The sequence below is a fragment of the Hyaena hyaena genome, unplaced genomic scaffold (genome assembly GCF_003009895.1).
Source record: "Hyaena hyaena isolate Hyena2069 unplaced genomic scaffold, ASM300989v1 scaffold_546, whole genome shotgun sequence".
In the NCBI taxonomy this organism is placed as follows: domain Eukaryota; kingdom Metazoa; phylum Chordata; class Mammalia; order Carnivora; family Hyaenidae; genus Hyaena; species Hyaena hyaena.
In genome coordinates this window covers 40435-66050 of record NW_024081179.1, presented here as the reverse complement: position 1 = coordinate 66050, position 25616 = coordinate 40435, and the positions used below count along the sequence as shown (strand labels likewise).

Here is a 25616-nt window from a genome sequence, read left to right as displayed (position 1 = left end):
TCCAGGCTGGACACACTGCCCCCGGGCTCCGGGGTCTGGGCCTGTCTCCTGGTTCCCCGCATGCACACGGCCTCCTCCGCCAGGGCCAGCTGCCCACCCACGGCCTCCTCCTGGATGCCCACCAGCTGCCCACCTCAGCCAGCAGACCCCCAGGGGAGGGGGGGGGCTGGGGACAGACACACGTGCAGCCTCTGAAAGGGCGAGTGGGCATCAGATGAATAAGGAGAATTTACAACATGGGGCTATTGCATGGTTTTACTGGCTTCATGGGAATTTGGGATGTGGGCGGGATTATCCCAGGGTCATTCTGCTTCTGTGGAAAGTGGGGCCCCGAGGGGCACCCGAGGGAGGGAAGACCCTTCTCTCCTGGCCCCGGCCCCGCTTAGGCAACACCCGTGGGGACCGCCCACCACGAGGCTTCGGGATTTTCTTCCTGGAAATATGGTTGCTCAGTGGGGCGCGGGGGCCACGGCTACCAGGCCCACGGCTCCTGAGAGGGAGCAGAGCCCGGGGGTCGCCCAGCCCCCGCTCCAGCAGGACAGCTACTGCAGGAAGGCACACACCTTAAGTGGGGCCTCAGAGGCTCTTTCATCCACATGCTCACTCATTCATTCATTCATTCATTCACTCAGCCGGTCTCGGTTGAACCCTGAATGCACGAGGCCCTACTAGGCCCCAGGACTCAGGGCGAACCCAGGCTCGATCTCACACACACAGCGGATGAGCCTTTGGGAAGAGGGCCGCTGACGGGTAGAGGTAGAGCCGGTCAGGGGCCACGAGGCACACAGCTGGCTGTTTCGCTCTCGTCTTGGGGGCTGGCCCTGGAGGGGGAGCCGCGTGGCTGCAGGGCTGAGGGGGACGGGCAGGTGGGATGGGCCGAAAGGTCTTTAGGACTTCAGTCCCCTGGTAGTAGCGACTGAGTCCTTGGGCGACAGGAAGCTGGCTGGGTAGGGTGAGGTGGCCAGATGTGCATCTGAACACCAAGACCAGCCCAGGAGAAGCCCGGGGACACCCTAGCTGTCACTCATCTGCAGTTAGGCCACTTGGGTGGGGCGGGGGCGGGGGCAGGGGCAAGCAAGCAGATTTCATTCGGTTCGGGAGGGAGGAGTTGTAAAAAGTTGTATTTATTTATTTTGAGAGATGGGAGGAGGGAGAGAACAAGCTGGAGAGAGGCAGAGAGGGAGAGAGAGAGAATCTAAGGCAGACTCTGCACGGACAGCTTGGAGCCTGATGTGGGGCTTGAACTCACCAACCATGAGATCAGGATCTGAGCAGAATTCGACAGTCAGATGCTCAACCTACTGAACCACCCCGGTGCCCCAGGAGGGAGGGTTTTGTATCAACGGGTGTGGTTGGCCGGATTGGGGGCCGACCCGCAGGGTATCTCTGTCCAGAGTCAGGTAGGAGTGTGTTTCTATCTTTGATTCTGCCCTCATCTCTAGGATTCCCTTGAGCACTTGTTTTATCATTGATTGGCCTCTAGTTAAGTCTTTTCTATCCACAAACCTTTATTCTGTGGGTCAGGGAGCCAGTGTAGAATTTGCTGCTTACTAAAAATATTTGTTTCAGCTGTATAATTAGTAGCTGGTAAATATTCAGAGATGTGTTTGGGATTCCACTGGGCTTACAGTAAAGTGGATTCAAGAGAAAATTTCATTTATTTCCCAGCAGAAGGGAACGATTGAGTAGATCACGGTCTGTCCTTGGAGGGCTAAAAAGTATGCAACTGTGAAAAGGGATGGGGACTCTCTCCATGTAAGACCACAGAAGTCTTCAGGATGCACTTTTTTTTTTTTTAATTATTATTTTTTATTTCTAGGAGAGAGAGAGAGACAGACAGCATGAGCAGGGGAGGGTCAGAGAGAGAGGGAGATACAGACTCAGAAATAGGCTCCAGGCTCCGAGCTGGCAGTCAGCACAGAGCCCGACACGGGGCTCGAACCCACGAACCGCGAGATCATGACCTAAGCGAAAGTCGGACGCTTAACCCACTAGGCCCCCCAGGCCCCCCAGAATGCAGTTTTGGTTGGCAGAGTAATAATGGTAAAGGTGTAAAGATATTCTCACCCTAATTCTTAGGACATGTGAATGTAGGACATAGAGAAAGGGACCGTGCAGATGTGATTTAAAAATTCTTTTTAATGTTTTATTTATTTCTGAGAGAGAGACAGCGAACCCACGAACCATGAGATCATGACCTGAGCTGAAGTCGGACGCTTAACCGACTGAGCCCCCCAGGCGCCCCTACGTGAATTTAAAGTCTTCATGGGTCTGGCGTATCGCCCGCTGCCCCAGTGCAGAGGGGCCATCCCCTGCACCCCGCACGGGAACCACACGTGGTTCTAAGCTCCATCATCTGATGCTAGAAAAGGAGGGGCGCTCTGCTCTGCTCTGTCTGGGGAACCTGGCTGGTAAGCGCTGAGGGAGAGAACCGGCCCCGGGGTTAGGGGGAAGCCCTCGGGGTCGTGGGGATGGTGCTGAGCTGGAGTCTTCGCAGTGTCTGCTGCACAGCCGCGGCCCTGAGCTCACCCAAGCTGTAGACTCAGCCTGGGGCTTCCCTGGGACCCTTTCAGGGGTGCTGCCCAGCATCGTGGAGGTGAGGGGGCATTCCGAGGAAGCCTGGCTCTCCTTCCCGGGGGCCCAGGGGTGGGCTCGAGTCTAGCAGGGGTCTGTGTAACCTGCCGGGCAGCCCCTGAACTAGCGAAGAGGGAGGGAAGCGACATTGCACTCAGGTGAGTAGTTGAGCCCGGACCCTGGGTAGTCGCCTAAGAGGCTGGAAACCCCACAGAGAAGAGAGTGTTTGCTATGTGACATGAGCTCGTCTACTGGGGTGTATTTTAAGACAAATAAAAAGGGAACTTCCAAGCGGTTTCCGAGAAACTCCAGAAAAACCGTAAGAGCGAAACTGAAAGTGAAGCCCTTTGGGGAATCCCCGGGACTTTTCTCCTGCCAGGCAGACACGCCTTCCATTCCAGGAGGCTCCTAAGCCTGGAACGGGTCACTGTACAGGAGCGAGGCGTCTGACACAGGGACGGTGGCTCCTTCTGTTCGTCCTATGCCCAACTGAGGGGGCTGTTTTGTCCTCTGTCCACACCCCCTGCCCACCCCCTTCTCCTGCGGCCCCGTCCGGGCCACCAGTGCTTGTGTGTCCCCTGGACGTACGTGCGATTCAAGAGGCTCTATGGCTTTCAAGGTTGCGTGTGTGCTGCACGTGGGGGAGACCCCGGAGCCGAGCTGTGCCTCATGCCCAAGCTTCCAGACCTGGGCAGGGCACTGAGGTCCGGCCGCCCACGCCCAGTGGGGACGGTGCTGTTCCAGCTGCTGATAACGCTCATCCCGGACTCTTAGAGAACGGGGTGTGGGCGCCCGGGTTCATGTCCTGCGGCCGCTGGAGGTTGGCCCCTTTCATCCGACCCCTTTCCGAGTGCTCACAGCCAGGCGGGTGACCTGGGGAAACACACTGTACGGACTTGCCTTCAGGCTGTGGGAGCTTCTTTCTGGTTCCGGATTCCAGATACAGCGGGCTTCATGTTCGGAGCTCAGAAGTCTTTGGATCAGGAAAGAAGGCTGCTGTGGGAGCTCCCCTCCCAGCCCCAGCCCTTCTAGGAGGAACTCTGGAACTGTCTGCGGGATTTGCTTCCCTTCTAGCACCTTCCGGATGCAGGGTCCCAGGGCATCTCCTTGTCTCACTGCACGTATATTAGCACCTGCCTCAGGACTGTCAAGCAGTGAGGGAGATCACCCACGAAAAACACCCAGCACCGGACGGAGCCCCTGTTTTGCAACCCTGGGGGGTGGGTTATTGCAGTGTGTGTCTAGGGCAACGCCAGCATCTCGGGCTTGCCGGGTTCTGTAAGCTCTGTGTCCCTTAGTAAAGTGTGGACACGTGCGTGTTTCCGTCTCTGTGAGCAGGGAATGAGGAACATAGGGACTCATAAGCCAAACGGTCCTCGGAAACCGAGGCACTGTCCTAGAAACAGAGGACTGTTCTAGAATGCTGAGCCGAGTCCCTGAGGACGAGGCCTGCGGGATGGAACCGGGTTCAAGGAAAGATGGGCCCCGGCAGACCCGGGCGGGGGGAGGGGATTTGGGGGAGCGAGGGCGAGAGTGTCGCAGGGGCAGAAAAATCCTTCCAGATGGACTGGGAACTAAATTGACGTGAGATGGGTCAACGGGATGAAAAACCCAAAGCTTTGATCTGTGTGCACGAGGCCTAATAATAAAACTGAGACCTAAGGAAGAGACCAAGACAGGCAGTTTTTATACTTTTTAGACAGAGAAGCACTAAATTTGTGAGAAATTGGCAGGATAAAGAAAACAGATGTTTGGGGGATTTGTTTACTTATTTATTCATTTATTTCTTTTTAAGTTACATCGAAGTTAGCTAGCATATAGCGCAACAATGATTTCAGGAGTAGATTCCAGTGATCCATCCCCTACGTATAACCCCCAGTGCTCATCCCAACAAGTGTCTTCCTTAATGCCCCTTCCCCGTTTAGCCCAACCCCCTCAAGATCCCTCCAGCAACCCTCAGTTTGTTCTCTGTATTTAAGAGTCTCTTATGGGGGCGCCTGGGGGGCTCAGTCAGTTAAGCGTCCGACTTCGGCTCAGGTCATGATCTCACGGTTCGTGGGTTCGAGCCCCGCGTCGGGTTCTGTGCTGACTGCCAGCTCAGAGCCTGGAGCCTGTTTTGGATTCTGTGTCTCCCTCTCTCTCTGACCCTCCCCCACTCATGCTGTGTTTCTCTCTGTCTCAATAATAATAAACATTAAAAAAAATTTTTAAAGTAAGTTTTCATGTTTTGTCCCCTTACTTGTTTTTATTATTTTTGCTTCCCTTCCTTTATGTTCATCTGTTTTGTATCTTAAGTTCCTCTTATGAGTGAAGTCATATGAGATTTGTCTTTCTCTGACTGACTAATTTCACTTAGGATAATACCCTCTAGTTCCATCCATGTAGTCGCAAATGGCAAGATTTCATTCTTTTTGATGGCCGAGTACTACTCCATTGTATATATATACCACCTCTTCTTTATCCATTCATCGGTCAGTGGACATTGCGGCTCTTTCCATACTTTGGCTGTTGTCGATGGTGCTGCTGTGAACATTGGGGTGCATGTGGGTGGCCCTTCAAAACAGCACCCCTGTATCCCTTGGATAAATACCTAGTAGTGTCATTGCTGGGTCGTAGGGTAGTTCTATTTTTAATTTTTTGTTTTTCCAGAGTGGCTGCACCAGTTTGCATTCCCACCGGCAGTGTGAAAGTGTTCTACTTTCAGCGTCTGGGAGCTTTGACTAGTAAAGAATTCTAAGTGCAATTTGGACCTAGGTAGGAGATTATCAAAACGTTAACATGGTTGTTTATTCAGCCTTCTTGGCTCTAGATTTCCTGTCTCTGGTGATGAAGATGTCTTTTTGCTTCTCAGTACCGACAGCGCACCTTTTATGTGGGAGATTTACTTCTTGCTCTCTGGGGCCACGGGAGGGTCTCAGTGACCTTACACCAGAGGCTTCCCAAGTAGCTTTAATGTAAAATAATCAACACGCCATTTTGGTGGCCTGCCCTTGGCCACTAGAGCGTGGAGATACTGAGTGCTTCAGGAAGTCACCCCCTGAAGCTGAGGAGAGAGAGGAGGCTGTTCCCAAGGGGGTGTGCGGTAGACAGAATAGCGCCCCCCAGCGACGCCCACGTGATGGCACCCGGTTCCACTGCAAAGGGGAACTAAGGATGCAGACAGAAATAAGGTTGCGGATGAGCCGACCTCACAGCGGGGCCCAGCCTGGGTTGTCCAGTGGCCTGATTTCGTCACAAGGCCCCTACGAGGGGAAGAGTGAGGCGGAACTGAGAGCAGGGGCGAGCCAGCCATTGCTGGATCTGCGGGCCAGAGGAAGCAGCAGATATGCAGGCAGCATCGGGAGGGTGAGGGTACAGGAAATGGGTTCCCACCCAGAGCTGCAGGAGGAAGGGACGCATCCCAGAGACCCCGGGTCAGATCTCTGACCTCTGGAACCGTAGGAAGTAAAACTTGCAACTTTCATGGGTTAGGCCACCAAGTTCATGGTAATTTGTCACAGTAACGACGGGAAACCCCCACGGGATGTGTGGGGTCCAGGTAGGAGACCCTGAGCGTGTCCTAGGGCTCTCTGGCGGGTGGGTAAAGCTGCCGTGTGGGTAAAGCTGCCGTGTGGGTTGACGCAGATCCAAGTTTCCGTGTTGGATGCAGAAGGCAGAGCTGGCCTGTCACGTCAGGGCACGGAGAGGGCACTGTTTGGTAACCATAGCTGGAAACCGGGTTGTGCCCGTGGAGGAAGATGACCCCGGGCCCCTGCCTCACACCACACTGGACAGAGGACCGCTCCGGGGTTTGGGCGACGTCAGGCCTCCCGGTGAGGCCTCCTGGGGGGCGAGCGGCAGCTCCTCACGGACGCCCCCACCTGAACGGGCAGTGAGCACTTCCAAGGCGCGTGAGGCTTTTGGACCCACAGCGGTGACAATGCCTTTGTCGGTGAAACAGAAACCACAGCCACGAACCAAGAGCAGGGACTTGAGCAGACACGTGCACACGCATGTCCAGGGCACCATCGTTCACAGCAGCCAAAGGTGGAGGCCACCCAAGGGCCCACGGGTAGATGCGCGGACAAACAAAGGGTCTAGGCACACGATGGAGCATTATTCTGACACCCGCTGAGTCAAGGATGAAACGTGAGGACGTGGAGCCAGCCACAGAGGGACAAACGCTGCACGATCCCACTAATGTGAGGTCCCTTGAGGGGTCAGTCGCAGACACAGCAGGGAGGGTGGTGGGTGCTGGGCGCCAGGGCAGGGGCATGGAAGTTCGCGTTTAACGGGGCCAGTTTTCGTTTGGAATGACCAAAGCAGTCCTGCAGACGGATGGCGGTGACGATTGTAGGCCTCACTGGAAGGGTGTTACTCCGTACCCCTGACCTGTACGCTTACAGGTGGTTAGAATGGTAAATTTCAGGTTGTCTATGTTTTACCGTAATAATAATAAAAAAGAGCTCTCGCTCTGGCAGCACGTGTACTAACACCGGAGAGACACGGAGATGAGCAGGGCCCCTGCGCAGGGACGACACATAACTTCGGGACGTGTTCCGTACATTTAAAGCCCGTTTTTAAAAAAACAGCTATGATTATTTCTTCTTTAATGACAGATTTTTTTCAAGGCTATTTATTTATTTTGAGAGAGAGAGAGAGAGAGAGCAAGTGAAGGAGGGGCACAGAGAGAGGGAGAGAGAGAGTCCCAAGCAGTCACACTGTCAGCACAGAGCCTGGAGCAGGGCTCGAATTCACAAACAGTGAGATCACCACCTGAGCTGAAACCAAGAGTTGTATGCTCAACTGACAGAGCCACCCATGTGCCCCAAATGACAGATTTTTTAAAAATCCTAACAAGTGGGCGCCTGGGTGCCTCAGTCAGTTGAGCATCCAGCTCCCGATCTCAGCTCAGGTCGTGATCTCACAGTTTGTGGGTTTGAGTCCCACGTCGGGTTCTGTGCTGACAGCTCAGAGCCTGGAGCCTGTTTCAGATTCTGTGTCTCCCTCTCTCTCTGACCCTCCCCTGTTCATGCTGTCTCTATCTCTCTCAAAAATAATAAAACATTAAAAAAAAATCCAAACAAGAGTTTATTCTCACTTTTTGACAGCAATGATGGCGTGGAAGTGTGGTAGTGGTGGTGATGGTGGTCCACTGTGACCACAGGCTTCACGTGCTCTGCCTAACTTAGTGACTTCGCTCTGACCTGGGGTTGACCCAAGAAGTCAGGGAAGCATTCCTGGACTAAACAGGGAGACAACCACCTCCATCTTTGTCCTGGTCAGTGAAATCTGGGGACTCCTAAAAAACATGAACAAACATATTTTTAAACGCAGAGGAAATTTCCCTGGCAGTCAGCAACTTCCTCCTTTGTTTCTTTTGTTTGGAAGAGAGAGTAAAGCTCCTGGTGACTCAGAAGGCTGAGAGGGAGTCTGTGGGGCCGGGCCACTGCCAGGCTCAAGGGCAGTGAGATGAATCTATTCAGAAGGAAGGACAGCTCGGGCAGGAAGAAACCCTTGCTCAGAAGAGAAGCGGCTGGCAGTGAGCATGAACGAATCCTGCTCGATGAGGCTCAGGCACACGGGAAACAGCCCAGAGGCCACTCTTTCCGTCTGGGAAGGGGGTTTCTGAACTTTCTGGGAGGATGGCACAGAAGGCACAGAAATAAAGAACCCGAAGATGTCATTCATCTGACAGAAACTTCCAAAGGTATGGGTGTCGTCCTTGAATGTGGCAGGAGGTGTGTTTCTTCATCTTTTGCTCACTTACTCTGCCCTTCATCCACTAGGTCCTGCTCACCACCCTCCTACGTGTCACTGGCGGGGCCTGGAGGGAGCGGGGCTGGCTTGCTCCAGGTCACTACCTGCCCCGCAGCGGCTGTCACGGGGCCGGGCCGCTGAGCCCAGGGGGCCCCTGAGCCCAGGGGGCCCCTGACACGTGCCGGAGGCGGGGGGGGGGGCAAGGAAAGCACCAGAACAGAGCAAACCAGCCTGTAGTCGTCCTGCTTGTGAGACACCCCTCGTAGCGGGCTACATGCAAACCGCGCTTCGAAGCTGACAAAACCAAGGCTCGGGGGCATCGAGTCACACAGCAAGTGAGCGGGTCAGGTTCAAATCCAGGCTAGCAGAGCTGGCTGCTCGGCTGTGCCCCCAGCGCTCAGGCTGCAGGAGAGGGAGAAGAGGAGCCCGGGTGGGGCTGGAGCTGGGGGGGTGTGAGCCATACGCGTGTCCCAGCGTGGGTCTGCGCCAGAGAAGCTCACGGAATGGCCTTGAGTGGAAGCGCAGGGCTGAGCTGCTGTTTGTTAAGGCTACGGGACCTAGTGCGCTTGTGGGAGGGTCTGGTTTTTTGGGAGGAGCTGGTACGTTTCTGATCTGGGGAATGTTTTCTTGATGCTTCAGGTTTCCCATGAGGTCAGTGGGAAGTTCCAGAATCACAATGGGAGTGTGGGGTTCTGGGGGGGTGAGGTCTCACCAGCTGCCTTTGTATCCCTGGTGCCTGGATGGTGACGGGCATCGTCACCCAAGAGGGGACAAGTGTTTGTTGGCAGATTCACAGGCGATGGGATCTGTGAGGGTCTCCCATATTCTCGCTAGCCCTGTGCCCGGTGACACGGCATCCTTGCCAGGAGGGCCACTTTTCAGTTTCCTTCACCAGCTGTGGCTGGCCCCACGGGCTGCTGACCTGTGACACGGGCTGCTGACCTGTGACACCGGGAGACGGTCAGCTGGCCTGGAACAGCCAAGCCGTGCGTGGCCCGATGGGCCTGCACGGGGCATGTGTGAACGCAGCGGGGGGCTTCCCTGGCCTTTGGCTGCCTGGCCCGTGCCCACAGCAGCATCGGCATGGTCATATTCGTAGGAAGCCTGGGAGACCTCAGGACTCTGTAAGGGCAAGTCTTCTGGTTTCAGGTAGGGGGATCATGACCCCCTACCCAGAAAAGAGCCAGGTTGGTGTGGGATAAACTGGAATCCTGTGTTGGAGGGAGAGGGGCCAGTGTGTCCTAGATTATCGCTGTCTGAAGAGATAGAGCGTGAGCCAGGCAGTAATTTAAAGTTTTCAGGAGTCACAGTAAATAGATAAAAAGAAATGGGTGAAATTAATTTTAGTAATATCTTATATTCAGCACAATGGAGCCAAGATAGTACTTCAACGTGTTTCAACATTCAATCCTTATTAAAATTAAGGTATGTTACATTCTCCGCACCTCCCTCCCCTTCCCCCCCCCCGCCCCCCAGGTTAAGTCTTTGAAATCTGGTGTGTGTTTCACGCTGACAGCACAGCTCAGGTTTGACGTTTCGAGGGCTCAGTAACCACGGGTGGCTTGGGGCTGCCGTGCCAGGTGGCCCAGCTCTGGAAGGAAGGGGCATGCTGTCCAGGTAGCCCCTGCCCCTGGGGACAGCATAGAGATTCCAGGGGCCACGGTTCCTATTTCCATCTAATCTAATTAATTACTATCAACGAGAAGTAGACAGGGAATCTTCACCCTCAGAATAGTAAAATGCTGTTGAAGGCTGTCCTGCTTTGGTTCAAAATAATTTCCATCCCACATTCCACTCCTCCTCAGCTCTTTGTATTGTTCTAAGTTCAGCTGCTTCCCTGGGAGACCCAGCAAACTGGTGGACTAATTAATATAAAGCAAGATGAAACATGCTTCTCTCATGGAAGATTTGGGGAGGTGGTCCAGGGCTCCTCTGTGCCCAGGGACCCAGACCCCCCCATTGGACCATGTGGGGTTCCTGTCCAGGCCCAGGATGGCCGCCCAGCCCCTGGCACCACGTGAGCATTCTAGCTGTGAGGAAAGAAGACCAGGAAAGGGGCAGCAGGCACGCGTTCACCCTTGACGACAGAAAGGTGCTCTGCCTTAACTTCAAATATAGCCCTCCCGTTCTGAAGTTTCCAGGGAGAATTAAAAGTTCAAAACTGCCCCTTTAAGTTGAAGTCCATAAGAATAGGTGTCCAAGTGTTCAAGTGCTCTGGACAACCCTCCCCTCCCCCACCCCCCAAATTCCTCTTTCGGATTTGTCTCATCAGAGCCTGCCTCCTGAGGCTCCAGGCTGCAGCGTCTTGCTGAGGCTCTTGGGGGCACAAAGTGGAATTCTTCCCTTCAGATTCCTTCCTCCTGGCAGATGACCAGCTCTGTTAGCACCCCTGGGAACCTGTCAGAAATGCACATGTGGGGGCGCCTGGGTGACTCAGTCGGTTAAGCGTCCGACTTCAGCTCAAGTCATGATCTCACGGTTTGTGGGTTCTGTGCTGGGTCCATGGGTTTGTGGGTCCGCATCGGGCTCTGTGCTGACAGCTCGGAGCCTGGAGCCTGCTTCCGATTCTGTCTCTGTCTCTCTCTGCGCCTCCCCTGCTCACGCTGTCTCCCCCTCTCTCAAGAATAAATATACATTTAAAAAAATTAAAGAAAAGAAATGCACATGCCACCCTGGGCTTGCGTGAGCCCCCCAGGCGGTCCTGATGGGCATTCCTTCTGAGAACATCTTCCACTGCCTCTGTCCATCTTCCACTGCCTCTGTCGGCCGCCCCTCTCTGTGCCTGTGGTGGGGAGACTGCCTTTGCCGCCTCATCGTGGGTTAACAAGGCTCCGCTGATGAAAGCGCAGACCATAAGTCGCCTGGGAGCTTAGAGGCTCATGGAAAGGAACTGTCTGTGTGAAGCTTTTCTGCTGCAGAGGCCACCGTGGAAAGCCTGCTGGTCTTCCGGAACCACTGTAACAAACTCATGTCCTGCTGACCCCGGAGGCCACAGGCCCCTCCCAAAGCTCTTCAGCTCAGCCCACACCCACCCTACTCCAGTGAAGAATCCTGGGCTGGCACCCCTCTCCCTCCCCAGTTCCCCTGTTCTTCCAAGCCCCCCCCCTCAAGCTGAGCCATTCTTTTGGGTTCTTTCTTTCCAGGCTTCCAGCAGCTGCTCCAGGAGGGGCAGTTCCTGCAAGCCTACCTGAGCATCTCGGAGTCGGAGCAGGAGGGGCAGGACTGCGGCCCCCAGTACCAGGCTGTGGCCCAGAGCATGTGGCAGGTGGTGCAGCAGGCTCTGCAGGGGGCCGGGCACAGCAAGGAGCTGGAGCTGAAGCTCCAGGCAGTACTGGCCACTGTGGAGCAGGCGCAGCACAAGCCCCCGGGCCCGGAGGCTGAGACCCTCGAGGATGGCGGCGGCGTTGCCGCCTGGGGCGGGCAGCTGGAGAGGCTGCTGAGAAGGGACGCCGAGGCCCGAGTGCCCAGGTTGGACCCCAGGAACCAGCTGGGCCCGTTCCTGGAGAAGCTAGGGGAGGCCGTGAGACAGGGCCTGGGGTCCCAGAGGGCAAGCCGGCTGGGGACCCGCCTCTGGGCGAGCTACAGGGTCTGCTTCCAGGAGGCCCTCCTCGGCCGCCTCGCGGAGCTCACGCAGTCCTGCGGTGCCAACTGGAAGAGCTACTGCGAGCTGTACACCTGGGGCAAGGAGGCCCTGTTCGGGCAGCTGGGGTGAGTGCCCCTGGGCGAGGGCCCCTGGGCCAGGGCTGCGATCAATGCAGGGCCTTTCAAGGGCCCTCCTGGGCAGGACTGGTGGCCGGAGAAGGGCGGATGCAGCCCCGCCTCGGGGACAAGCGTGTGCACACACGTGTGTTAGTGTGCATGTATGCGTGTGTCGGTGTGTTTGTTGTGTGCAGGGGCGTTAGCACGTTAGGGTGTGTTTGTGCGTGTGCGGGGGCTCACGGTCACACCTGTGTGACTACTGAGACTGGCCTACGCCAACACAGCCTCTCGCTGCTGTTTCTCACTCCCGGCTGCCCTCTCCAGTGCCTGGGCCTTGTGCAGGGGTGAGGGGCGGGCAGCACAGGCTGGGGAGGGGGCGAGGCTGGCCTGGAGTCCTGGCTGGCGCGGAGTTGTCCTCCACTGCCCAGCCCCTCCCCCAAGCCCAGCTCGGCTCTGGGCCCCTCATGGCTCCTTCCAACCCAGCCAGGAGAGCTTTCTGAACGCACCTTCTGCCGCCCCGGAGCCCACGGTTGGGCACCTCTTGGACCCCATGATGTTTGTGACCTGGATGTCCCAAAGGCAGGAGGAGCTGGTGAGGCTGACCCAGGTAAATAGATCCAGGAGTATCTGCCACCTAGAAGCCTCCTCGCCGTGCATCTGGTGGACAGCAGGAAAGGGGATGGGCCAGGGTGGGCCCCGGGGGGTGGGCTTGAGCCAGAGCCCGAGTCCACTCCTAGGGCTGTGGGGGTGGTGCCGGGCCGGTTCTGGCCCTTGAGCTTGGTCACGTGGGAAGTAACCGTGTGCCGTGGGTCTGAGGTGTGAGGTGTATCGCGGGCCCAGAGAGAGAGCACCGACCAGAGGTTGCTGCCTTGACCAGTGAGTGCAGTCCGGCCTCTTCTACGCTGGGGGCTGTAGGGTGGGGCCAGTGAGCCTCGGGTGGAAAGCCAGCCGCCCCAGGGTGGGTGCATATGGTTAATCCTTGGCAGACAGAGAGGACTTAAGGGGACATCACAATTTCTACTATGATCTTTTTTTTTTTAATGTTTATTCATTTTTGAGAGAGAGTGTAAGTGGGGAGTTGCAGAGAAAGAAGGAGACAGGATCTAAGTGGGCTGTGTGCTGACAGCACAGAGCCTGAGGCGGGGCTGGAACTCACAAACCAGGAGATCATGACCTGAACTGAAGTCAGACGTGAAACCAGCTGAGCCACCCAGGCATCCCTAAGATCATTTTTTCCCTTTTTTTTAGGTTTATTTATTTTTTAGAGAGATAGAGTGCAAGCAGGGGAGGGGCAGAGAGAGAGACACACACACAGAATCTGAAACAGGCTCCAGGTTCCAAGCTGTCAGCACAGAGCCTGACGCAGGGCTCGAACCCACAAACAAGGAGATCATGACCTGCGCTGAGCTCGGATGCTTAGCTGACTGAGCCACCCAGGCGCCCCAGGATCATTTTTAACAAACGTGATTTCCCATAATGGCATTCCTGGTGTTGGCTCAGACAGGTGAAGAGTCACGGACCCCGTGGAGGAGACATTGGGGCGCAGCAAAGCCCTCTACCTTTCCCAGCTAACAGACTGAGGAATAAGCTTTACGACCGTGAAGTAGAGGATTGGTATCGGTTTAACAGGAATTTTCCAGTAACTGGTATATAAGCACCTAGCCTTTTCCTTGCCTGCACACTCAGGGCTTTGAGTTTCGAGGTCCCTTGTCCTTCGCGGCTCTCCCGGAAACTGTGGGGTCACCGCCTGCACCGAATTAAGGAAGACGGGGTTCATCATTCCTTGCTCTTCCACGCTCCAGCCGTCGAGGGCTGTACTGCCCTGTCAAGTGGTTAATTCAGACAGGCGGCCAGCATGCAAGTGACAGCGTGGCCTTCTGGGCCGTCATGTGGGGATGTCAGCGAGAGGGACGATGCCAGGCGCCCATGCCGGGCAAGGCCTAGCATCCGCTGAAGTGTTATCCGGTTCCTCTTCCTGTCCAGGCAGCCAGACACAGGCCTCCTGCAGGGCTAGGAGTGGAAAAGTACTGAGCGCTGAGTTGGTGGAGAGAATCCACTTGTAGGCTGTCCCTTTCTGCAGAGAAGGCCACGGCCTGCCAAGGGACCCCAGTAAGCAGGCCTCCAGATGGAGGTGCCTGGGCTAGGAATGAGACCTGGCTGGGGGCACGGGCAGCCAACCTGAGTCCCCCCTCCCCCCACCTCACTGTGTTGGCCAAGCAGCAAGCCGGGGTGAGGAGGGCAGCGTCCCCCCGGAACCTGCTAGGGACAGCCTCCGTCATGCCGGGGGTTGGGCCTGAGAGGCCACACTCAGGTTTCTGGCCAGGAGCTGGTGTCCAGGCCCCGGGGCTCCCTGGTGCAACCTGGTCCCCAGTGGTCCATGGCCCGTGTGTCCCCCAGCTGTGTGTCCCTGGACCCTGGGGCCCCCAGGAGTGGTAGCTCCCATCACCCCCCCCTCGGGAAATGAGTGCATGGGGATGGGAGCAGTGGCCTCGCCAGGAACAGGGAGGAGGGTGCTTCTCGAGGGTGCTTCACGGACCACCCATGATGCACAGCGGGCAGGAGGCTGTGAAGGAGAGGGTTACTCAGAGCTGGGTCTGGGGGTGGGGGGATTTCAGGCCGCGGGTCGGAGGGTTCCTGGGCGGGCTCTGGTTCTTGCTCTCTGGTCCTCAGCTGGGGTGGAAGCTGTGTGCCCTGGAGGGAGCAAGGGAATCGAAGTTGCTCTTACTGTTTTCTGGGCAGGAAAGGCTGGAGCAGGCTCTGGGGAAAGTCCTGAGCTGCGACCGGAGACAGTGGGCCCAGTCCTCCTGCCCGACGTTCCTGGAGATCCTCCAGGTACTCACCAGGCGGCGTCTTTCCAGCCACCGCGTGGGCCCCTGGCCCTTTCCTGAGCACCCCGCCCGGTGGGGAGGGGGCGGAAGGAAAGGGTGCTGGGGGGCGATGACTGATGGGCGGTCGGGCGCATGAGCAGCAAGGACGGCGTCAGTGACTGAGGGCGCGAGCACAGGCAGATGGGGTCCCGGTGTGGGGCGGCGAGGCGTATACTGAGGGGGGAGGCCTCTTGCTGGAACGTGTCAGCTCATGGGCCTGCCCGGGCCTCAGGTAGGACCTGCCGAGAGACCAGTGTCTGGGGACGCCTGGATAAGAGGGTCGAGCAGCCATGGGGGTGAAGGATGTTTGGCCCCGGAGGAGAGGCCACTGTGCGGGGGGGGTGGGGGGGGGCTTTTTGTCTTTAGAGGATCTCTGCTGGGAGTTTCTGTGACTTCTCTTGACTGCTCAGGGTTGAGGGAGAAAAGAAGATGGTATGCATCCTCAAGGCCTTTATGCCAAGAAGCCCTGTTCAGAGTGTCGGGTGGGGGACTGGCAGCTTCCGGGGGAGCCGAGGCAGCCTCTGGGCCACGCGTGGGCAGGAGGAGGTCCTTCAGGCTGGCTGACTGCAGGACACAGCGGGGGGTTCCAGGGAGAGAGCCTGCCAGGGCGGGTGTGGCCGGGAGGGGCCGTGAGGGCCTGGGGGGAGGCATCTGCTCTGTGCTATGGGCAGCAGGCAGCTGCGGTGGGGCTGTGGGGACGGCCCCTGCATGCCAGCCCTTCCTGTAACGACAGCTGTGACAGGTCAGAGTCGGGAGAGGACATTCTCCCAGGGTCCACTGTCTGTGTGATTGGGTCTCTCCCCACTGAGAGCCCGCTCGCTTTGACCGGCAGCTGCTGGAAGAAACCATAGATGCAGCACGGCCCATTGGACTAACGATCACCAGCCAGGTTCAAGCCATGGTTCTGGAAACATTTTCAAAGTTTCTGAACAGGTCAGTGAAAAGGTGGTTGTTGCCTAGAGAAGGTGGCTGGGTCCACCTGACCCCAGTTAGAGTGCTAACTGAGCCTCTGACCGCTGGCTACCACGTGCTTGGCCAGTGCCTGGAGCAGGAAAAGGGGTCAGCATTGGCTTCAGGTGACCCCAGTCTGGCCTGCTTCACCTCTGCCTGGCTCTGGTGGTGGCCCCTGCGTGCCTGTGGAAATGTCCCATGGTGGCACCTTCCGACATGGCAGCTCCAGCCTCCTGTGGCTATCAAACCAGTTTGGGTTTGGGGACTCCAGTTAAATTTAATTTTAGCTAATTGACCTTTAAACACCACACATGGCTGGGGCTCCCATGCTGGATGGCAGGATTGGGAGGAAGCGGAAGCCCAGCAGGGCAGGTGGAACATGCAGGTGGAATTCTGTTTTTATTTAAAACTTAGTATTTTGCTCATCATGGATGTTTTGGATTGATTTTGATTTCTTAATATATTTCATCAAAATATTATCTTGGGGGCGCCTGGGTGGCTCAGTTGGTTGAGTGTCTGACTCTTGATCTTGAGCTCAGGTCATGATCTCGTCTTTCATGGGATCGAGACTTGCATTGGGCTCCTTGCTGAGCATGGAGCCTGCTTGCAATTCTTTCTCTCTGCCCCTCCCCCACCCCAATAAATAAGCATTAAAATAACTGATCTTGGTCAGGGACCTAGTAGATTACTATGTCCCCATTTCCTCTGCGTTTAGCCACCAAACGCCTGAGCCACACACCCAGCTCTGCCCCAGCCTCAGGGTTTGGGTGGGGACTCTGCGTCTTTCCTGACGGGCTGGGGCTGGGGCGAGGCCCAGGGTTGCAGCTCCTTGGGCCCCTGTGAGTAAGAAGCATGTCTTGGACAAAGCGCTGTGTAGACCACACCACGAGGCTCCTTTCTCTGGGGCCTTCAGTGGCTGTGTTCAGCTGGGCCAGGCTCCATAAAGGGCGAATGTGAGGCAGGTTACTCAGGAGAGGCCAGGGATGTGGATTTTCAGGTGAAATCAGCTAGGTTTTAAACGTTTAAGAAAATGTTGCTGGGCGGCCAGTTTGATCTGTGTTCCAGGGACTCAGACACATGAGGGCACCCCTTCTTTCCTGCCTTCGGGGAGCAGGGGGTGTGTGCTGCCCCCCAGCCTCTCCCTGCTCTCTGCTTTGGAGCACCTTCAGTGGCTCAGCCCAGGCGCGGGGTGCCAGCCTCCTCTTCTTGAGAGCACCCCCAGGCCTGACCAGACTTTGAGGACGGCAGCTCCAGCGGGGGCCAGGAGCACTGCCTCGGCTGCCTGCCTCTTCCTTCACCAGCCGGGGAGGGAGGGCTTCTCAAATACAGCGTTAGCTGCCGTTCCAAGGCCGTAGGAAAAAACCACTCCCATCCTGTTCTCAAGCATCTACCACACGTGGTCATCGAGAGCATTCAACGAAAATGTTTTTAGGAAGCATTTGGCTGTGGGTCTGGCACAGAGCCAGCCCAAGTAATCCTGGCTGCCTTGTCAACATGTCGGCCACTGCCACCCACATTTGGGGTTCTGTGAAGGAAGCAGCAGTTAGGTGGAGAAGGACCTGGCCTTTGGGGCTGCGGCTGGTGGGAGGGGCCTGCGGCCGGTGGGAGGGGCCTGCAGCTGGTGGGAGGGGCTGCGGCTGGTGGGAGGGGCTGCGGCCGGTGGGAGGGGCCTGCAGCTGGTGGGAGGGGCTGAGGCTGGTGGGAGGGGGCTGCGACTGGTGGGAGGGGCTGCGGCTGGTGGGAGGGGCTGCGGCTGGTGGGAGGGGCTACATGTCCACCTTCACCCTGCAGGTACCAGGCCGAAGCTATCCGCTTCTTGCAGCAGAACGCCCCTGCGGGGGCCTTCCCCGAGGTGCACTTGCTGCGAAACTGCTGCATCCTCAGGTGCGTGGGGGCGGGGCCCATGGGCTCAGGCAGGCTAGGCAGCAGGCCGATCCGTGTGCTCCGCAGATTTGCTGCCATCTGTGAAAAAAGTGGAGAAGAACACCCCCGCCTGAGTTTAGAATTGCATCATTTCGTAGGGAAACATCAGGTACCGACAGCATCATCTGCCTCAGGGAGGGGAGTTTTCCACTGTACCTTTTGCATTTTAAGGCCCGTGGATACAACAGTCTGTAAATACAGACAGAAACAACAGTGGGATGGGATAGACAAGCATCTGTCCCGGGGTGCACAGAGGGGCACCGGTGTGGCCGGTGTGCTCTGGGCCAGGCACCAAGGACCCCTTCTGGTTGCCCCAACAGGAAAACGTGGCAGGAGCTGAGCCAGGCACACGTTCCACCCGCAGACCTGGGCCCCGCTGTGGAGGGCGCCATCCACGTCATTGAGGACCACAGCCGGGACCACCTCCTGCCTAGAGTCAGAGCCCTGTGCCAGGTGATGCCACCCCTGCCCCAGCCCTGGAGTGGAGTCTCCTCTGTTCCCAGAAAACCTGGGCAAGAGGCGCCTGTCTATGTCTTCCTGGGCTTCGGCCAGCCCAGCAGAGCCTTTGCTGGGGAGGGACGTGGCACCCGTGACAGACTGGGCTGGAGATGTTCCTGGTCAGGCCCTCTGACCCCCAGCCCGACTTCTCTGTTTGCGCCAGAGGGGCAGGGCCAGCTTCCTGTCTGACCTGAGGGAGAGGTTCTGTCCGTCTGGGTGAGTGGGCTTAGCTTGGCCTCCCTGCCACTTTATGAGGCCTGGCCCCCTCCTCACTGAGGGTACCTCCCTCTGTCCCCTCTGGCCAGACCTCTCTTCCTTTCTCCACCTGTGAAATTACTTTCCGGCCAGGCCAGCTGAGGCCTGACACTGGCTCCCCTCCCCCCTCCCTCCCCCCTGGCTCTGGCCTGGCTGTGTTGAAGCCCTGAGAGGGCAAGGTGGCCTCCTAGGATGTGGAAACCACAGGAGGGAATTTTCTGTTCAAATTAGGGGCTCAGGGCCCTGTCCTCATGGGGGCCTCCTGGGTGGAAGATGGGAGGTGATGGTGGGTACTCCATTCCTGCAGCTCTAGCCAGTGATTCATTTTGCCCCATGGGGACTGGCTCCTGAGACAACTGTCTTTGGATTTTCCGCAGAGTTGAGCATCTGGGAAGACCCAGAGAGGTCATATCCTCCCAGGATGGCCAACATCCTGCCCTTGCCTCTCCCTGGGCTGTGGCAGACATTGCTAATCAATCCCAGCATTCTGGCCCATCCAGAGCCCTGGGGTTCTTCTACACACAGAGCTCCAGGCAGGCAGAGCTCATGGATTAGACTTGGCACCATGTTTTACAGATGGCGCCCACGAGGTTGCATCAGGCGGGGCAGGGGGGCGGGTAGAGGGCTGCAGGGTAGCGGGGATGGGACTTGCTTAGGTCGCCTGGTAGAAGACCAAGTAGGCAGGCTTTGCCCCTCTGCCCATCCTCTCTGGCGTCCACTGAGAACTGAGCAGGCCCCTGTCCCATGCCTCGGGAGTCTGATCTGGAGGGAAAGCATCATCGAGGTCTGGTGGCAGGCCAGTCCTGTGGGGACCAAGGGGGAAGGGGAGGGACCCAGGGGACTCGGGAGGGCTCGAGGGAAAAGCTTGCGTCAAGGGCTGTAGTCTGAATCTGGGATGCTCTCAGAAATCATCAGGAGGAGGGTGGACAGAGCTGTTAGGACAGACAGTGGGTGAGCTTCTGGCGCAGGATTGTCCCCTTGGTGGGGAGAGGCAGGGGCTCAAGGCTGGAGGAGGCAGGGAAGGTTGGGAGTGAGAACAGCCAGCCGGGCACCTCGGCATCCATGACATTGGACCCTCCTGTCCTCAGAGTCTGCTGAGGGACCACTTCGGGAGGAAGGACAAGGATCTGGTCCACGCTGTGCAGTCTCTGTGCCAGGGCCTGAGGGGCTGTCCCAGCTTGCACTCCACTCCCATGTATGAGGTAGGCAGCCGATTTGGAGACGACTGGCTTGCTGGTGGTCACCCCGAGAAGCTGAAGCAGGCACCCCAAAACCTGGTGGTAGGCGTTCGACATGCCTAGTGGTGGGGACAGGCCTCCAACAGACCCGTGCTGGAGGAATTTGAGTAGCATCCAGCCACCCTCCGTCCCTGAGGGTGCACCACTAAGGCTGGCGAGATGGTGACCTGGGACAGCTCTCACTCAGGCCTCTCTGTCCCGTCTCTTTGGAGGGCAGAGCATTATGCGAAGTTTGCACATGGTGGTCTTTGGGGAGTACGTCCAGGCCCTGGCCACCCACCTCAGGACGCTGGCGCCTGGGAAGTGGAGAAGCCTCAGTGCTCAGGTGGAGAGGGACATCGAGAAGTTGGACAACATCTTCAGGAAGCACAGGGTGAGCCGTGGCCCCCCCCGGGTAGGCTGGGTGCTGGAGGGGAGGCTTTGTTCTCTCTTTCCAGCTCTCATCCCTCCTGGGCCCCCGCCTGGGCCGGGTGTGCTGTCCTCACCCAAACCACACTCAGACCCGCCAGCACTGGGTCTCGAATCCCCCGCCCCCAAGGCTGGGGCACCTGCTTCCATGGCGACGCTGTGAGATAGGGGTGGGGATGTCGCCACGGGGGGCAGGGAGGAGGCAGGCTTCCCCGGGACAGCCTGTGGGGAGCTCAGGAGGTAACTTCGGCAGGACCAGGCAGCTCTGACGAGCAGCGCCCGCCCTGGGGCCTGAGGGGTAGACCTGGGCTGTGGGCCTGCGGGTGGGTGAGGGGAATGGGTGCCCCGGAGAGAGGAGGCGCTCAGCTGCCAGCACTCCCCGCAGGGTCCTGGCTTGGACGGCCCGCAGGAACTCATCTTGGAGATCTTCCAGCTCAGCGAGAACACGGGCAGGGAGACTGTGAATAATTGGCTGGCCTCCTTCAGGGACAGATTCCCGGGTTATCTGAGGTATGAAGGAGAATAAGGGGCTGGGGAGGGGGTTGGTAGAGAGGGGGAAGTGGGCCTGTGGAGGTGGGGTGCTGCCAGGGGCCCAGGTGGGGGCAAGGCCACACCAAAGCACAGGCCCCAGGTATGGGGGGTTGGTAGCTGCCAGGGACTGAGAACCCCAAGCTGGAGTCTCACAGCTCATTGACCTCTATTCCCAGGTAGGGAAACTGAGGCCTGAGAGCAAGGGGGTGTTGGCAAGGACTTGCCCAGAGTCCTCAGCAAAACTTGGCAGGCAGTGCAGGACCATCACCCACCTGGGGTCTTTTGACTGGGCGGCACCCACAGACTGCTCCCCCCCCCGCCCCGTTCCCAGAGTTCCCAGGGCTCTGTGGTAGGTCGGCTGGGGGTCCCCAGAGGGAAGGATGAGTGGAGACTTGGGGAACGTGCTGGCGTCTCAGCCTCCCTGAAGGACGCTGCTCTGGACTTCATCTGTGCACACTCCTGGGTGCACAGACCACGTGGTCACAGGGGCACGGACCTGGAGGCTCACCGGGCACAGACACTCTCTCCTCACTCCCTAGCCCGCCGGACCAGCCACGCAGCTCTGCGGACTTGGAGGTGGAAGTCAAGGGAAGGTGCTGCTGCTGCTGCTGCCCAGCTCTGCACAGGTGACCAAGGGTGCAAGGCTCCAGAACACCCCTCCAGGGGAGATGATGGGGCAGGTCCTAGCCATGGCCAGGGCCGTGGCTTCAGGGGTGCAGAGGGAACCAGGTTGAAGGGCACGGCCAGAGCGAGGTCCAGTTGCTGTAGCAGATGATGCACCGCCAGCCTGGGTCCTGCACCTTGCGCCCCAGGCCAGCCCTTCTCAAACGTCTTGATCTCAGGACCCCTTTCCTCTGAACAGTTACCGAATTTACGTACTGTAGCCTATGTGGTTATATCTAAGAGCTACCGTATTAGAAGTTAAAGCCAAGAAATATTTGGTAATTCATTTACAATATTGGGTAAAATACTGGTAATTCACTAAATAGAAGATGAGTATTTATTCATTCACTATAAATGAAGTAAATGACAATATATTATTTATATGCGAGTATATAGATTTGAAAATAAATTAGCATTTATATAAAATAATACTGTTTGGGTATATGAATGTGTTTTAAAATAATAATAAACCCATAACATGTTAACATTATGGCAAATAATGATTTTTAAGTGAAGAGATTATTTTCTGCAATAACAACAAGAAACTTGACAATATGGGTGTCATTGTTTTATATTTTTGGAAAATCTTTGTCTGGTTTACTAGGAGACAGGTAGATCCTCATTTATTGGCTGCTGTGTTTAATCTGTTGTCACATGTTTTGGTTGAAGTGTGTAAGGAAGGTCCAGCCTCTCATAGACCAATTACAGTTGGGAAAAGAGAAGGCATTTTAATACCTCTTAGGAAACTGTGGCCAGTCTGCTTTGATACCACACCCACAATGGATGGGTGGTAGTTTATTAAAGATTAGGATGTAGGGGCACCTGGGTGGCTCAGTCAGTTAAGCATCCGACTTCGGCTCAGGTCATGATCTCACGGTTCGTGGGTTCGAGCCCCGCGTCGGGCTCTGTGCTGACAGCTCAGAGCCTGGAGCCTGTTTCAGATTCTGTGTCTCCCTCTCTCTCTGACCCTCCCCTTCTCACACTGTCTCTCTTTCTCTCTCTCTCTCAGAAATAAATAAAACATTAAAAATATTAAAAAAAAAAAAGATTAGGATGTAGATTCTGAAACCAGCATGATGAATTTGATGAAATTTGCATGCTCTGCTGTAGGAAAATCCCTTGGTCTACATTGCGCTTTGAAACAGCTCTTCTACCCATACGTGATTTTGTAGCATTGAGTGTTTGTCACCTGGCAAACAGGTTCACAGAGTGATGCGGACATAGATGTCAGCATGTTTTATCAGACCTTGTCCATAAGGCACCTTTGTTAACCATGCTGTCAGTTTCATCTGTAGCTGTTGTGAATCCCAAGCTCACAGTGGAAGACACATGTTTTCCAAAATCCTAATTTTGGCTCGAGAGCTCAAAATTTTATCATTGGCAACAAATACCGTCCGTTGTTTACCCTGAACTGGCCAGCTCACGTCATTCATTTCCAAGAAAATGCACTCAACAACCGAAGAGTCTGTCCACGGGTCATTCTTTCAAGTAAAAGTGGTGTTCCATAAAACGAGTGGCTAGTTCAGCTTGTAACTCAAATGTCAATTGCACAGGTGCTTTTCCTCAGAGGAGGAAACCTGCTCCGACCTGTCCAGGGGTACCCCAAAGGAAGGCTGGCGTCGGCACAAAGGAATGGACACAGAGAGCTCAAGTGAACCAATCTGGACAATTTATTGATTCTTCAGCAAGCTTATATATGCTTTCTACTTTCTATATGTTTGCATCAAGCTTTTGTTTTTATTCTCAGAATGTTTCCAGGGAATTCATCTGTGAGGAAGCTTTCTGGTTATTTCCTTGTGCTTCTGCTCTTTTACTTTTTAGAGTTAATCTTTAATCTTACTAATTCTATGCCTTACAAGCTAGAGGGCTAATTCTGTTTTCTATATTTATAGTATCATTTGTTATAGCTGAGACAGGTGGAGCCTATTCTTTAGAGAAATTGAAGCATGACTGCTTTCTTAGTATCTATCCTTTCTGTAACCTTCTACAGGGACATGTTTTCTTTAGAGTGCCTTTAATGATCAACTAACTGCTAAGTTATAGGGAAATGCCTACTAAGATAAATAAGCTGATTGAATAGCAGAAGAGATATCAGTACCTTCACTTTCAGAGAACTGCTGTGCGGTGTTCTCTTGTGGGCTTCGTGGGCTGTGCCATCAGGTGGGTGATGAAGTTCGGCTCCCGGCACCTCAGGGCAGCTGTTGTCTTTCGCTGTGCAACACAAGGGCTAGGTACAAACTGTGTGTTTCTTCATGTAGGATATTAAGAAATTGTGCAGTCACAGATTGAGATTTAATAAGAGTAATGATTTTTCTCTTTTATCAGCACCTTTTAAAGTGAAACCAGATTTTTTTTGTGAGTGCATGGTGATGAAGGACACAAGTAGAATTTGGTGCCACTGCTTTGGTGTGGGCCAGGGTTCCAGAAGTTTTATCCGTGATGGCTTTCGGGCCATAGGTGTAAATGTCCACTTGGTGAAAGAGATTTTGACCTCACAGATTCCCTGAAGAATCTCAGGTCTCCGGGATTCCACCGAATATGTTTTGAGAACCACTGATCTAGCTGCACTGGGCCCTTCTTCTGCCCCTGTGCTTCTGTCGGCTGACTTAGTGAGATTATTAATATCTGGTCATTTTTTCCCCCAATAAAAATAGCAAATTCATATGGGTCACACAGATTGTCTCTACATCTTTGTATGTTCTGTTCCACCTACCTGGAGTGCCCTTCCCGTCTGTGAAAGTTCTCCTCCTTCCAGGCCTGGCTCCTAGACCCCCAAGTCTGTTGCTCACTTTCTTTCCCGAGATGCACACACAGTCTTCCTCTGGCCAAGAGCTATCTTGTCTGTTCAGTGGCAAGTGTCTTGATGGCAGAGGCCCTGCTACATTGGTCTTTGTGCCCCCAGGGCCTGGCTGAACTCTGACTGCCCTGAATGGAGGTGGAGGTGAACTGTGGCTTCAGGCGACCTCGGGCTGTAGAAGTTGTGTGGCTCCGGCACCCACCTGAGGCGAAGGATCTGGGTGCCCCTGATCCCAGCACCCACCCCGTGGCCACTTCATGAATGACAGCCTGATATCCAGGAGGAAGCCAGTCCTTCAGAAGTCTGGACTCTTCTATCAGAAGGAATATGTGGGGCATTGACCCTGGAACCCAGCTACCAAGCTAAAGGCAGGCCAGGCCTTGCGGGAAGCCACGTGCCGGTGTCCCAGCCAGCGACCCCCCTGAGGGCCCGGTCAGCAGCCGGTGTGAACCCCAGACGTTCGGGTGAGGAGAGTCTCAAGATTCCTGCAGCTCCAGCCACTGTCTGATGCAGCGTCGGCATTAACTGGTGTCGCACACCTGGACACTTGCCTGGTGTGGACACCCACACGCCTGGTGTCAAAAGAGCTGTGAGTAGAGGGACAGTTGTCCTGCAGCCACAGGAAGCATCCCGGGTGGATGTTTGGTTACCGCCGCCTCCAGGCTGCGTGAGTAATCACAGCGGACAGGCCTCTGGTTAACGCTGGAGTAGGAAGCAGTCGTTTCTCCTTTTCCTTTTTTTTTTTTTTTTTTTTTGTTCTCCTCATCCTTGTTCTCTTTTCTGGAAAATAAAAGAGGAGTTCCGGTACATCTGCATTTGTGCGCGGTGACCCGGACCTTGTATAAGGATTTAAACACTGCGTTAGCAGATACCCTGGGCTCAGGTAGGTAGTATTTTTATATATTGTAAGAGAAACGTGCAGTTTGGGTCTGTAGTTCCTTTTTTAAAATTTTATTTACTTATTTTGAGAGAGAGAGAGCATGCACAAGCAGGGGAGGGGCAGAGAGAGAGGGAGAGAGAGAATCCCAAGCAGGCTCCACACCATCAGCACGGAGCCCAGTGTGGGGCTCGAACCCATGAACCCTGCGATCATGATCTGAGGTGAAACCAAGAGTTGGACGCTTAACTGACCCAGCAATTCAAAAACCTGGGTCTGTATTTGCTTTATGTCCCTAGAGATGTTGAAGAGTTTTAAAATTTAAATTTCCAGGTGTTTATAAGACTGGTTTCGTTGGCTGATACCGTAGATGCTGGGACTTACTCGTCTGTAGCCTGAGCGTCCCCGACGCCGCCAGGCCTCGTCCACAGGCCACAGCTGGTCCCTCCCTGGGACGCTGCTCAGGTCACTGTCCTCGCCCCAGGAGGACCCTCAGCTTGGTGGGGAGGCCCAAACAGTCAGGAACACACCCACCTCCCGCGCGCCTTTCTTCCAGCCCCGGCCCATCCCGAGAAGAGCCCTTTGAGTTCTCAGAG

At 55.7% G+C, this 25616-nt stretch overlaps 1 protein-coding gene across 2 annotated transcripts; it reads left to right on the top strand.

Moving 5' to 3' along the window:
- The first annotated feature begins 7953 nt into the window (after positions 1–7953).
- LOC120247765 lies at positions 7954–24911 on the top strand. Of its 2 annotated transcripts, XM_039255789.1 has the most exons (12): positions 7954–8263; positions 11457–12021; positions 12496–12619; positions 14752–14844; positions 15712–15812; positions 17622–17714; positions 18074–18206; positions 19595–19708; positions 19962–20117; positions 20538–20662; positions 21223–21309; positions 24249–24911. In XM_039255789.1, the coding sequence occupies exons 1-12, from the start codon at positions 8026–8028 to the stop codon at positions 24289–24291; spliced, it is 1872 nt and encodes a 623-aa protein (XP_039111720.1). In that variant the 5' UTR covers positions 7954–8025; the 3' UTR covers positions 24292–24911. The 2 variants fall into 2 exon arrangements, with proteins under 2 accessions (XP_039111720.1, XP_039111721.1); XM_039255790.1 differs by lacking the exon at positions 24249–24911 and having other exon boundaries at positions 19957–20117; positions 21223–21295.
- Positions 24912–25616: the final 705 nt, after the last annotated feature.